Below are 13,410 nucleotides of genomic sequence, written 5' to 3' on the forward strand. Positions count from 1 at the left end.
AGACTATAGACTAGACTATAGACTAGACTATAGACTAGACTATAGACTAGACTATAGACTAGACTATAGACTAGACTATAGACTAGACTATAGACTAGAGCATAGACTGTTTAATAGACATAAAGACTAGATTATAGACTAAACTATAGACTAGACTACATACTAATCTATATACTACAATACGACGAGAGTAGTATAAAGAATAGACTTGAATATAGGCCGGACTATTGGCTTGACTTTTGACAAGATTATGGATTTAGCTTTAATTAATATTCTCTCTTATGTTCTCCGATTTCCTTTAAACCTACTCACCCACATGAGATGGTAAGATGTTTTTAATTAATACCGTTATAGAGGCATTTGTAACTTCAGCATCTTCTTGCTTTCTTTGCAATTGACGCTTCCAGCTAAAATTATAATTAAAAATATATTATTACTTTTTCTTTCCAAATTCCTAATAAACACAAACTTACTTGTAATCCACCTTCGATATAAACTCCGTCTGACGATCCATTAAATGAAAAATGACCAATGTTATAACTATAACCATAAGATGAGAATATTCTGGCTGCAAGGCAACATTTGTCGAAGGACTAGCCTCATAAATTGGCGAATAGCTAACAAATATAATAATGGCATAAATACCCGAAATTAAAATACCCACAGTAAGTTTTACCACAAAGGGTATGCGAGAGAAGAGAAAAACCATACAAATTGTCAGTTCTAAACTTTCGGTAATGCCCTGCAATATAGTTTTGAATAGGTTTAACGAATTAAATTTAAAAGAATTAACTCAAAACTTACCCAAGGATTAAAACCAACTTCACATTCTCTGCCATTAGAGAAATATTGTAAATTTGAGTTTTTGTCCCAATCATCATCGGAATATATGGGCCAGTTTTTACAATCTAACTAAAAGTTTGAATAATTCCAAGTAAAAATTTTTATATTTCTCATTTTAGAAATTCCTTACCAATTGTATAAACGTGGCCGAACAGTGTATGATGATTATTAACAGATATATGGTTATACGAGCCGTTATACTGCTCTGTATATGCTTGGAGGCATCAAAGAGAAATAATATAAATTTATTTTTCGGTTCCGATTGTGTGGTCTCAGCAAAAAACATTATCCAAAGTTTTTTAAACCAAGTCAAAAATATACAAATGACCATTAATACAATGTAAGTAGCATTGGAAGCCCAAAAATTTGTAGATTGTCTGAAAGTTTTATAAAAGAATACTTTTTTTTGTTTCTGTGGTATATTATAAATCTATGAAATATTTACACTTTATTTATCGATTGTATGGCCATTATGCCAAAAAATATAATTACTCCCATAATGACACTGTATTTTAACATATCATCGGGTTCTCGCAAAAATTGCATTTCCCAACGCCAATCTTTAAAGAATAAACACATTGAGGTTATGTTACGTCGAAAGTTTTGCTCTTCCATTTCGTCTTGTGTCAAACGTTTTGAGCGATCAAAGCAAAATTTAGTTATTCTGTTGAGGGGATTAGAATGAGAAGAATTTATTTGAAAATATTGTAAAGAAAAAAAATCTAAACATTTTTCCGAAGTTTAGATGATAATATAGTTCCATTTTTATATATACTCACTGTATTCTTCCTATAGGCATTTTATCTAATTCTCGACTCATTTCCAATTTAGCTTGAGTACGTATCTGATTAAATTGTTGTATATTATTTTGCATAAAGTTCGTTGAGGTATCGACTCTAGAGCGTTGTTCGATTTGACGTTTAACACCCGCATAGGGACGTCTTTGTTCGTTATAGGAAGCGTACTAAAATAGATATCCAAACATTTTAAACAAATCTAAATAGTGCTTTAAACTAAATATACATTACCCTAGGCGGCTTGATCAAGAACGTACGTATACCGAAATTCTTTAAAACCGGATCTGTTCTAGCTTGTGGTGTGCCCTCCTCATACATATATTCACCCTCCAATTGTTTTAAAGTCTCTTCACTAACATGTACTCGACCAGCCATGCCCGTCTGTTCCAAACGATTGGCTATATCAACATCTTTAGACCAAATATCATATTGTAGTTTACAGGCCCCCAAAACTCCCGATAAAATACTTCCCGTATGCACACCAATACGCATATCAATGTTAAGTCTGCGTCGTGTTCTAGAATTAAAAATATTAGAGAATAAACCGAAATTCAAAAAGAATTATAAACAACTTTATCTAATTTATACCTTACATCACGAATATCCTTGATCATACGTAGTCCAAGATCAACACAACATTTGGCATGATATTCATTTGGTACCGAAACTCCGGCCACACAGTAATAGCAATCACCCAAAAATTTTATACGCAATACATTGTATTCCTAAAGAGTTTATATTGTAAATGTAATAGAAAGTAGGTTTCCGATATTTTTTTTGGTTACTCACCTCTGAAGCCGTATCGAATTTCACAAATAAATCATGTAAAGTTTCCACCAGGGTCTTGACATCCAAAGTAGTAGTTAAATAAGTATAATTAACTACATCGGCATACAGAATGGTAACATCATCATGAGGTTCAATAAAAAGTTTTCTATTAATTAATAACAACATTATGATAAAAAATTTAAAAAAAATCTTCTCCAAAACTTACTCGATTTCCGGTTGACGCCATCTGGATATTTTAATTTCATTTTCACTAAAATTGGGTTTTAAGAAAAGTTACTTTTAAAAAAGGTCTTCATTCATATGGCAATTACCTTCTTTTGACTTACGCTCCATAGTGTGGATTTTGTGAAGCACGTCTCTTGGCCTTTTTATATTCCAAACGTGATTTAACATCATGTTCTATTTTATTAACAATATGGGCCGGTATAATGCTTAATAATAAACTTCGCTATTTAAAAAAATTAAAAAAAGAAAACAAACATCAGTTTAAAAACCATAAAGAATCTGCATAATTCTATCAAACCTCCTCTTCCCGGGCATAACGCAACAATAGATTTTCCTCCACATACTTACGACGATCCAAAAATGTTGTACGTATCGCTATCTCTTTCATCATGCGAAAATAAATACCCAAAAAATTAATACTTAATAGAAATATGCCCTCGGTTATTAGTTTATTAACATCCAAAGTTTTCGTGCCATCCGGTAGCTTACGATACGTTACGAAAGCATAATCTATTAAATACGAAACTGTCACCGCCATACCCAACATAAAGGCATGCACATTATCGGGCAAAGGCATAAATATATAGACAGCATATAATATATAGGAACCATAGGCCGGTCGTAATATATCTAAATTTATGACTGCATGATAAACGGATACACCAATATCGGTCATGGCCAATATGGTAACCGCTAACCAGGAGGTAACATACATTATCCACGGATAACGTTTTATAAGTTCTACACGAAAATTAAGCGCTAATATTGCCCACACTAATAGGGATGAGGTGACATAGGCAAATATATCGGGGGCAACATTATTTAAATTCTATTGAAATGAGAAATTAATTAGTAATTTTGTTATATAGTGGCAAATGATTTTGATTACTTACCGTTATCGTTGATAGCAATATAATTGAGTGCACACCCACCACTAACATCTCGATAATGATAAATAACGATAAATAACTGACACGCAAACGTTGCATATATGATTGATAGAATTGTTCCAATTCTAAATTGCGACATTGATTCTGTAATGTATAAAGGAAAAGTTTCAGAGAAAATCCTATAATCAATAGATCAGCTAATAAACTAGTTCGAAGATCAGTAAATAAACTAGCCAAAAACAAGTCAATATATACTTGTTAATGACCTACATATTAGTCTAGTACGTAGTCCGTAGACTATTCAAAATATTAGTTTCTATATATACTATTCAATAGACCAGTCAACTAAGTAGTTAAAAGACTAGATAATAATCAAGCTACTAGTCTGGTCAATACATTAGTCAAAATACTAGGAAACATACTACTCCATAGTCTAGTAAATATACTTGTCTATAGATTATTCTAGACTATTATATTGACTAGTCAATACACTAATCAATAGACTAGTCTAGTGCGTCAGACAGTCACTAAACGAAAAGTCGACTTTTTGCATTTAGTTAAAAGTCGACTTTTCGATCTTTTCCGACTTTTCAACTATTAGTATTTTATAAATAGTCGACATTTTTCCAACTTTTTTCGAATTTCCATCTTTTCCGACTTTTCGACATTTTTCGACATTTTTCGACTTTTTCCGACTTGTCGACTATTTTCGACATTTTTCGACTAATTTAGAGTTTTTGTCATTTTTTCTTTAAATTTTTGTCCTATTTGTCGAGCTGGATTAAAGGGTAAAAAGGTATTTTTTGATGTTTTTATGATTTTTTTTTAATTTTTTTTTATAAATATTTTCTGAAAAACTCTAATAACAAAAAAAAAAGAATTATTTCCAACCAAAAATAATTTCGACTTTTTCTGACTTTCGACATTTTTCGACTTTTGGACTTTTTACGACTAAAAGTCGATCTATAGAACCCTAGTAAATACACTGTTCAACAGACTAGTTAGTAGACTAGATAATATACTAGTCAATAAGCTAATTAGTAGACTAGTTAATAGACTAGTCAGTAGACTAGTTCGTGAACTAGTCAATAAACTAGTTAAAAATCTAATGCGTAGTCCGTTAACTAGTTTAGAGATTAGTCACTATATTAGTAAATACACTGTTCAATATATTAGTTAATAGACTAGTCAATTGACTAGTTAATAGACAATAGACTAGCAAACAGACTACTCCATAGACTAGTAAATATACTTGTCTATAGATTATTCTAGTTTATTATGTTGACTATTCAATACACTAATCAATAGACTAGTCCGTGAACTACTTAATAGTCTAGTGCGTAAATACACTGTTCAACAGACTAGTTAGTAGACTAGATAATCGACTAGTCAATAGGCTAGTTAATATACTAGTCAGTAGACTGGTCAGTAGACTATTCATTAGTCAAGTCAAATGATTAGTCAATAGCCAAGTCAAATGACTAGTACATAGACTATTTAAAAGATAAGTCCAAAGACTAGTCAAAAGGCTAGCCAATAGACCACTCCGTAAACTAGTCTAGTCAATGTACTTTTCCATTGAAAACTAATCAATAGACAAGTTAATAAACTAATCCAACAACTAGTGAATATATTGGTCCATAAACTAGTCAAACTAAAAAGACAAACTAGAATCATAAAATCTTTCTATTTATTAAGAGTTAAAATTCTAGTTCTTTGATTATGCCAAATGTCTTAATAATCCAAATTCCACTTCTCGAATTTCTAAAAATGAAAAGGTTTATTAAAAAAAGAAAACCCACCCAAAGAGCGTATGACCATATTTAATTATATCAATTTATATAATAACCAAATTTGTTTGATTTATTACTCTTTTCTCAGTAAATTCTATAAAGTTGTTAAAATTTATCAATAATTTCTATAAAATTCTCATATACAACACAAATATATAAAGTAAATTTTATAAAAGTATAATAAACAATATTTAACAATTATTACTCACCCTTAGAAAACCCCATTCCCATTTCTTTTCATTGATCAGCGTATCATGACGACTTTCGTTGCTTAAACGACTAATACGTTCCGTAGAGTCTTCCAAAAATGAATTCATTTTTGTTGCAATCAATCAATCAAATTTATTTGAAATTTTATTGCACAAAAAAGAGGAAAAAATATTTGTTTTATATTAAATATTAAACATTTTTATTTAATTACACTAAAAAATATACAAAAATAGAATTTTCAATTACAAAAATTTATTTATCTATAAAATTTTAATAAATATGTATAACAACATTTTAAACATGCATCTTCATATGTATCAATAAATTAATTTTAACAACAGTTTTTTTTTTTATTTAAATAAATAAAGTAGCAATTAATTACGTTGAAATGTTGTTCAATTTTTATCTATTTTTTTTAAATATTATAAAATTTTTATTTTTTTTTATTATAAAATTATTACAATTGTTTATAAGAGAAACGTGTCGTCTTTAAATTGTTAAATTAGTGTAAATTGTTTTTGCTATTTATTTACAGATCTTTAATGTAATATGTATTCCAGTCCCTTTTTATTACTGGAACTATAATCTAGTCTAGAGTTTGGACTACAATTTGTTCTGTTACTAAAATCAGTGAATCAGTCAATATACTGTTCAATAGACTAGTTAATGGACTAGTCAACTAGTTAGTAGTAACTAGTTAGTATATTAGCCAATAGACTGGTTAATAGACTAGTCAACAGACTACTGCATAGACTATAGTCTAGTAAATATACTTTACTGTAGACTAATTGTCTAGTCTACCATAGTCAATAGATTTATTGTATACTATTATATTGAGTAGTCAATAGAATTTTATATTGTCTAGGCAATACACTAATCAATAGACTAGTCCGTGAACTAGTCAATAGACTAGTTAGTAATCCGTGTACTATATTAGTCAATATACTGTTTAATATATCAGCCACTATATAAGACAATTAACTGTTTAATAGACTGACTAGATAGTAAACTAATAAATAGGCTAGTTAATAAACTAGTCAATAGACTAGCCAGTAGACTGTAATATAATATGCATTCCGGTCTTTTTTATTAATGGAACTATAAACTGGTCTAATAGACTAGTCAACAGACTACTCCATAGACTATAGTCTAGTAAATATATTTGTCTGTAGACTAATTGTCTAGTCTATTATAGTCAATAGATTATTCTAGACTATTATATTGAGTAGTCAATAGACAACTATATTGACTAGTCAACAATACACTAATCAATAGACAAGTCCGTGAACTAGTTAATAGTAGTCCAGCCACTATATTAGTTAATTTACTGTTCAATAGACTAAGATAGTAAACTAGTAAATAGGCAATTAGCCTACAAACTAGTCAGTATAATAATAGACAAGTAGACTGTAATGTTTTATTTATTCCGGTCTTATTTATTACTGGAACTATAATCTAGTCTAAAGTTTAGAATACAATCTATAATTAGTTAGTCCCACCTATTATATTCTATTATATTTCCTTAACTATGGTAGTAGTCTGAATTGTAGTATAATCTTTGTACAAGGTATAATCTATAGACCGGGCTATAGTCTAGTTTACAATTTAAACTATAGTTTAGTGTATAGTCTCTTATATAAAACTATGGACTACTATAAAAAATATAATCTGAAATCTGGAATATAGTTAATTCTAAAACTTGGACTGTCTATCGTTAGTACTATAATGTTAATAGTCTGGACTATTGTTTAGCTTATCGGCTAAACAATTTTAATTATAATTTCATCTAAAGTCTCAACAATAGTCCAAAGTGTTGAGTATAGTCTGTAGTCAGAACTATTACCTATTCTATAGGAGGATTTATTACATAATATATAGTCAAGTCAAAGCTAGTCTATTGTTTGGTCTAGAGTATGGATTATACTTTAATTTAGAGAATTTAGTTTGAACTAATGTCTTGTTTATAATTTGTTTATAATAGCCCAGTTTAAAGACCGGACCTATGTCTATTTCATAGATTGAACTATATGTATAGTCTAAGTGTTTATAGTCTAGACTAGAGTAGTCTGGACTATGGTCCATCGTATAGACAAAAACTAGTCTAGGTTTTCAATAAATTCTATAACTTATAACTCTAATATTATCTTAAGCATGAACTATAGTCTAGCTATAGTAGGGACTATGTTCTACTCTATTGGTATATGGTATATAATCTAGTCTTATATACCAAAACCTATAGTGAGAAATATAGCCTAGTTTATTGTTCAGTCTGTAGGTAATACTATAGTTTGATACATGGTCTAGACTTTGTATAAGACCACAGTTTAGTTGAAAGTGTACAAAATCCATTGTCTGGTTCAATTGTCTATTTTATAGTTTGAACTATATATTCCAACTGTTTTTAGTCTAGACTATATTATAATATATGTAAAGTCTGGACTATGGTCCATCGTAAAGACTGAGAATTGTCTAGTTCCTTAATATAGTATATAACTTCTAATACAATATTGTCTAAAGCATAAACCACAGTCTAGTCTATAATAGAGACTAGAGTATAATATATAGTCTGGACTATGGTCCATCGTATAGACAAGAACTAGTCTAGTTTTTCAATAAATTCTATAACTTATACTCTAATATTATCTAAAGCATGAACTATAGTCTAGCTATAGTAGGGACTATGTTCTACTCTATTGGTGTATGGTATATAATATAGTCTTATATACCATAATCTATAGTGTGAATTATAGCCTATTTTATTGTTTAGTCTGTAGGTAATACTATAGTTTGATACATGGTCTAGACTTTGTATAAGACCACAGTTTAGTTCAAAGTGTACAAAATCTACTGTCTGGTTCTATAGTCCAACTGTTTTTAGTCTAGACTATGTTATAAAATATGTAATGTCTGGACTATGGTCCATCGTAAAGACTGAGAATAGTTCCTCAATATAGTCTATAACTTCTAATACAATATTTTCTAAAGTATGAACTACAGTCTAGTTTATAGTAGAGACTAGACTATGTAGTCTATAGTGTGGACTTAGTCTAGTCTAATATAGTTTAGTTTATAGTTCAGTCTCTGGGTTAGACTAAAGTTTGGTATATGGTCTAGTCTATATATAGAGCAACACTTTTGTTGTTGTCTGTCTATCGGATATAGCCTTTATTTCAGGTACCGTCAGATTCTCTTCATAAGATTTGGCAAATATATTTTGAAAATATATCAGTTATATCTTGTGTCTAAGTAGTCTGATAATCATTTTATACAAAATTAAAAAACTTTACAGTGTTTCGAAAATTTCAGAAAAATTTCAAAAATTTTATATTGAAGCAGAAGGTCGACGGTTTGAGATATTTTAAAATAATATCAAATCACTACAAATTTTATTACTTTTTATCGAACTTCATAGACATTTTATTGTGTGTATTTATCGTAAACAAAATTTTACGAATCTAAATTATCAACTTTAAATACACTTCAAGAAACTTTGATTTCAGACATGTATAGTATGTATATAAATTATGTATATATGTTTCTGATTCTACTTATTATCTTTATTTTTTTTCTTAATTTTTCTTCACTTAACTAATTTTTAAACAAAAATAAAAGAATATAAATTTTGATTTTATTATCATTTATGCCGATAAAGAGCATGTTTAAATTGTTGTTATTGATAAATAAGTTTTGTTGTGGTTGTTGTTCTTAAAACAAAAACAATTTGTTTGTAATCATTTGGAGAGTTTAAAATATTTTCTTTTTTTTGTTGTGTATAATTTATTAAAAATATATATGTATTTATAAGATTATTTTCAAATACGACAATAGTCAATAATCAAATTGATTGTTTTACTTTTTTTTTTTTTTTTTTGTTAATAATTTTAATTTTCAATTGTGTGAAACTGATAAAAAAAACTAAATAAATGTTAAAACACAAAAGAATATTTTTCAATTTTTAACACAATTATTAAAGTGTTGTTGTTGTCACTTATTAATTTTATTTAATATTTTGTAATTATATAATAATATTTTAATTTATATAGAAAAACACTTTTGCAAAAGCTTTTTTATCTTTTAAATATATATTTATTAAACAATTTTGCCGATATTTAAAATCTCAAGATGAATATAATTGACAGGTGTCACTTTTTCTACAAGTTTTTTTAAAAAATTAAGCAATTTACTATAACAATTTCCGATAAAATTAATACAACTTGTAAATATGTATACTTGTTTATTATTTTATTGCCCTTAACATTAAAGGGATTAATTTATTAATTGTTATTTTGTTTTTATTTTTGTTTTCAAATCTAATATTAAATAAATATGATTATTGAAAGATTTAATATCGTTATTTTAACATTCATAATTGACGACTTTAATTACTCATCAATTTATTGAAACTGATAACAACAATATGAAATATTTATACTACACAACAATATAAACGTTTGTTTGTGTGATTGTTGTTAAATATTTTTATAATTTTTTTTTAATTTTAGTTATCTTTACGTTTTCTTGCTATTCTAAGTAACGTATAACTTCCTATCGCCCGTTATTTCTCGAAATTGTACCGTTGCTAAAGAGAGTTCGTACTCGACTAACTGTCGATATACAGGTGAAAAACATTGTTGGTATAAATATTGGACTCTTTTGGATATTTCTTGATGGAATTTTAAAATTCTTATCTATAGATGAGAAATTAAGTTAGTTGTCGTTATTTTGTTTTAATACCTATTTTCCTTGGATTTTCATTTGACAATATTGAGTAATTAGCTAGTTAGACTAGACTATAGTCAAGTCTCTAATCAAGTCTATAGTCTAGTATATAGTCAAGTATATAGTCTAGTCTATAGTCTAGTCAATAGTCTAGTCAATAGTCTAGTATATAGTCTAGTCAATAGTCTAGTCTATAGTCTAGTCTATAGTCTATAGTCTAGTCTATAGTCTAGTCTATAGTCTAGTCTATAGTCTAGTCTATAGTCTAGTCTATAGTCTAGTCTATAGTCTAGTCTATAGTCTAGTCTATAGTCTAGTCTATAGTCTAGTCTATAGTCTAGTCTATAGTCTAGTCTATAGTCTAGTCTATAGTCTAGTCTATAGTCTAGTCTATAGTCTAGTCTATAATCTAATCCATAGTCTAGTCTATAGACTAGTTTTTAGTCTAGCCTATATATCTATAGTCGAGTTAATAGTCTAGTCTATAGTCTAGTTCATATAGTCTACACTATATACTACATAATAGACTAAACTTTTAATTAAACTTTAGACTTGACTACTGACCAAACTAAAGACTATATAGTCTACACTATATACTACTAGAATATAGACTAAACTTTAAATTAGACTTTAGACTATAGTAATGACTAAACTATAGACTAGGCTATATTCTGGTTTATAGTCTATATTACATTTTATACTAGAATATAGACAAATCTATAAATTGAACTATAAACAAGGCTATTGACAAAACTATAGACTAGACTATAATCAATATTTATATATCTTAGTAACTATGTATGTATCTTCATACGTAATCACACAATTTTTTGGTGTAGTGCTGTATTTATTATCATTTGTATATATTAGAAATGGTGTAATTTTCAAGAAAAAGTCTTATCTATACTTTTTGGTAATTAATATGTTCTAATCAAAACTAATATTATTTTAGACATAAAAACCTGTTCAGTCTATAAACACTAACGTAAAAGGAAATACGAAAATATGTCTTCTCAAAATACAAATATTTCAACAATAGAAAACTGTTTCCGAAATATTGAATTGGTCAAAAATATTTGTCAATTTCTAACATACGAACAGCAATTGCAATTGTTAAGAGTTAACGAAGAATTACAATATATTATTAAAAATTTTGTGTGGAATATACAATTTAAAGAAGTTGAAGTTTATGTTTTAAAAGATTGTGAGAAATATTTAATATCAAATAAAATTGACACCGAAGCCAGCACTTACAATAGATATGTTCACATACCTAATTTACGCGAAATATTTAGTCAAACTAATATCTGTTTGGAAAAAAATGAAATTGAAATTTTCTTCAATTTAAATGCTAAAAATATACAGAAAATGCAATTTAAATTAAATGCGAATATTCAAAGGGATCGGGTTAAACTGCCTCCAATGGAAAAATTTACAAATCTCACCTACCTAAGATATGAGAAGGTTATTTTAAGCAATAGAGATGTAAAAAAATTGGCAAAGAATTGTTTAAAATTGAAAACATTGGACTTGTTCAATTGTCGTAATATAGAAGGTCAACCTTTGGTATTGGATAAGGATATTGATGTTTCGGTATTGCAAAAAATGGCTAATTTAAATAACCTATTTATAAACTACACAGACTGGTGTGATGGACAACATTTGTACAACTTTTCTAATGTCCAACACATTTTACAACAATTAAAATTGCAGCGTCTTAGCATATGTTGTACTATAGAATCGGACGAATATGCAGATAAAGAGGATTTCAATTTCAGCAGTTTAAGTTATTGTCAAACTTTTGAAATTGGTCTTTGTGATGTTATCGATTTCTTAGAATTTCAATCGAATATTTTGCCTAAATTTGAAAATCTTTCCGAATTAACGATCAATGAATACAAAAGTATTACCACCGATTTTTTTAATACTCTACTAAGGTCCTGTAAAAATTTATTTCATTTATCTTTAAATAAGTGCTACCTTCATGATTTCATAGGCCTTCCCCAATTAAAAAAACTTACACTAATATCTTGTTGTGGCTTGAGTGGCTCAAATTTAAAAACCATTTTGCACGATCTAAAGTTATCAAGTTTCAAATCGATTGCTACCCATTATAAAGGAGATATCGACAATTTTCTGATTTCATCAACTTTAGAAATATTACAATGTGATTTCTGCGGTGAAAAACTAATGCGGCTGTTCCAGTTTAATAAACAAAATCTTAAAAACTTAATATTTTTCAATTGGGAAATATGGGGCTGGGACGCAAGTGAAATAAAACTTTCAAGTTTTGCTCCCAACTTACAAGTTTTATACATTCCTTGGCGTTATCTAAATAAAAATGATTGTTCCGAATTGAAATCTTTGCGTAAAGTAATTCTTGATTTAGATGCCAATATCGATATAAATATGTCAGAATTGCTGCAGCTGCTAAAACTTGAAAACTTAAAAGAACTAACCATTGATGACGTATATGTTCCCAATCCGGATGTTTGTTTTAGTAAACTGAAAGCTTTTAAGACCAATCTGCAACATCTAAATGTCATCCGTGAAGTTTTCTATGCTTTAGAAGATTTTTGTTTAGATTTATTACAGCTAAATAGAAAGTTGATATTAACTTGTTTCGATATAACTACCGATTTAGTTTATAAAATTTTGAATAATGCAAAGTTTCCCAGCCGTTTTAAATATATTAATATTTGTGGCATTACTATAGGTGAGTATTTATAAATTTGATGAGACAAAAAGTGAACTTAAAGAAAATATTAATGTTTAAATATAAATTTCAGATTGCATCCTAATTCGGCAGCAGTGTAAGGAAACTATTGAACAAATAGAATTACTTGTGGATAACTTCAGTATGACAAAATGTTATTTGATTTTAGAATAATGGCGAACTAATTCAAATGACCGGATTGAATTTATAAAAAAACATGTTGCACACTTACAATGAAAAATTAGAATCACAATGTTCTGCAATATCCTCTAAATTTCGTCTATAGTCTAGTCTATAGTCTAGTCTATAGACTAGACTAAAGAGTAGACTATAGTCTAGTCTATAGTCTAGTCTATAGTCTAGTCTATAGTCTAGTCTATAGTCTAGTCTATAGTCTAGTCTATAGTCTAGTCTATAGTCTAGTCTAT

At 28.3% G+C, this 13,410-nt stretch overlaps 2 protein-coding genes across 2 annotated transcripts; one reads left to right on the plus strand and one right to left on the minus strand.

The window, feature by feature from the left end:
• Positions 1-267: 267 nt before the first annotated feature.
• Positions 268-10,136, minus strand: LOC111676880 (adenylyl cyclase X E). Its single transcript, XM_046953277.1, has 15 exons — positions 10,060-10,136; positions 5,547-5,759; positions 3,548-3,688; positions 2,953-3,483; positions 2,756-2,877; positions 2,635-2,679; positions 2,430-2,574; positions 2,229-2,365; positions 1,872-2,157; positions 1,623-1,807; positions 1,289-1,507; positions 974-1,220; positions 805-912; positions 474-742; positions 268-407 (listed from the first exon to the last, which is right to left on the minus strand). The coding sequence occupies exons 2-15, from the start codon at positions 5,652-5,654 to the stop codon at positions 305-307; spliced, it is 2,646 nt and encodes an 881-aa protein (XP_046809233.1). The 5' UTR covers positions 5,655-5,759; positions 10,060-10,136; the 3' UTR covers positions 268-304.
• Positions 10,137-11,271: 1,135 nt separating this feature from the next.
• LOC124420273 lies at positions 11,272-13,382 on the plus strand. The gene is made up of 2 exons (XM_046952556.1): positions 11,272-12,982; positions 13,056-13,382. Exons 1-2 carry the CDS (start codon positions 11,272-11,274, stop codon positions 13,154-13,156), a joined length of 1,812 nt encoding a protein of 603 aa, XP_046808512.1. The 3' UTR covers positions 13,157-13,382.
• The last annotated feature ends 28 nt before the right edge of the window (positions 13,383-13,410 follow it).

The sequence above is a fragment of the Lucilia cuprina genome, chromosome 5 (assembly GCF_022045245.1).
Source record: "Lucilia cuprina isolate Lc7/37 chromosome 5, ASM2204524v1, whole genome shotgun sequence".
NCBI classification, from domain to species: Eukaryota; Metazoa; Arthropoda; class Insecta; order Diptera; family Calliphoridae; genus Lucilia; species Lucilia cuprina.

Excerpts from the sequence above, each read along its gene's own strand:
- LOC111676880 (XM_046953277.1), bottom strand. The coding sequence starts at position 5,654 with ATGAATTCATTTTTGGAAGACTCTACGGAACGTATTAGTCGTTTAAGC. Across the intron at positions 2,878-2,952 it reads GTTATGCCCGGGAAGAGGAG|CGAAGTTTATTATTAAGCAT; the intron begins GTTTGATAGAAT and ends TTTTTTAAATAG. Across the intron at positions 913-973 it reads CGGCCACGTTTATACAATTG|TTAGATTGTAAAAACTGGCC; the intron begins GTAAGGAATTTC and ends TCAAACTTTTAG.
- LOC124420273 (XM_046952556.1), top strand. The coding sequence starts at position 11,272 with ATGTCTTCTCAAAATACAAATATTTCAACAATAGAAAACTGTTTCCGA. Across the intron at positions 12,983-13,055 it reads TATTTGTGGCATTACTATAG|ATTGCATCCTAATTCGGCAG; the intron begins GTGAGTATTTAT and ends TATAAATTTCAG.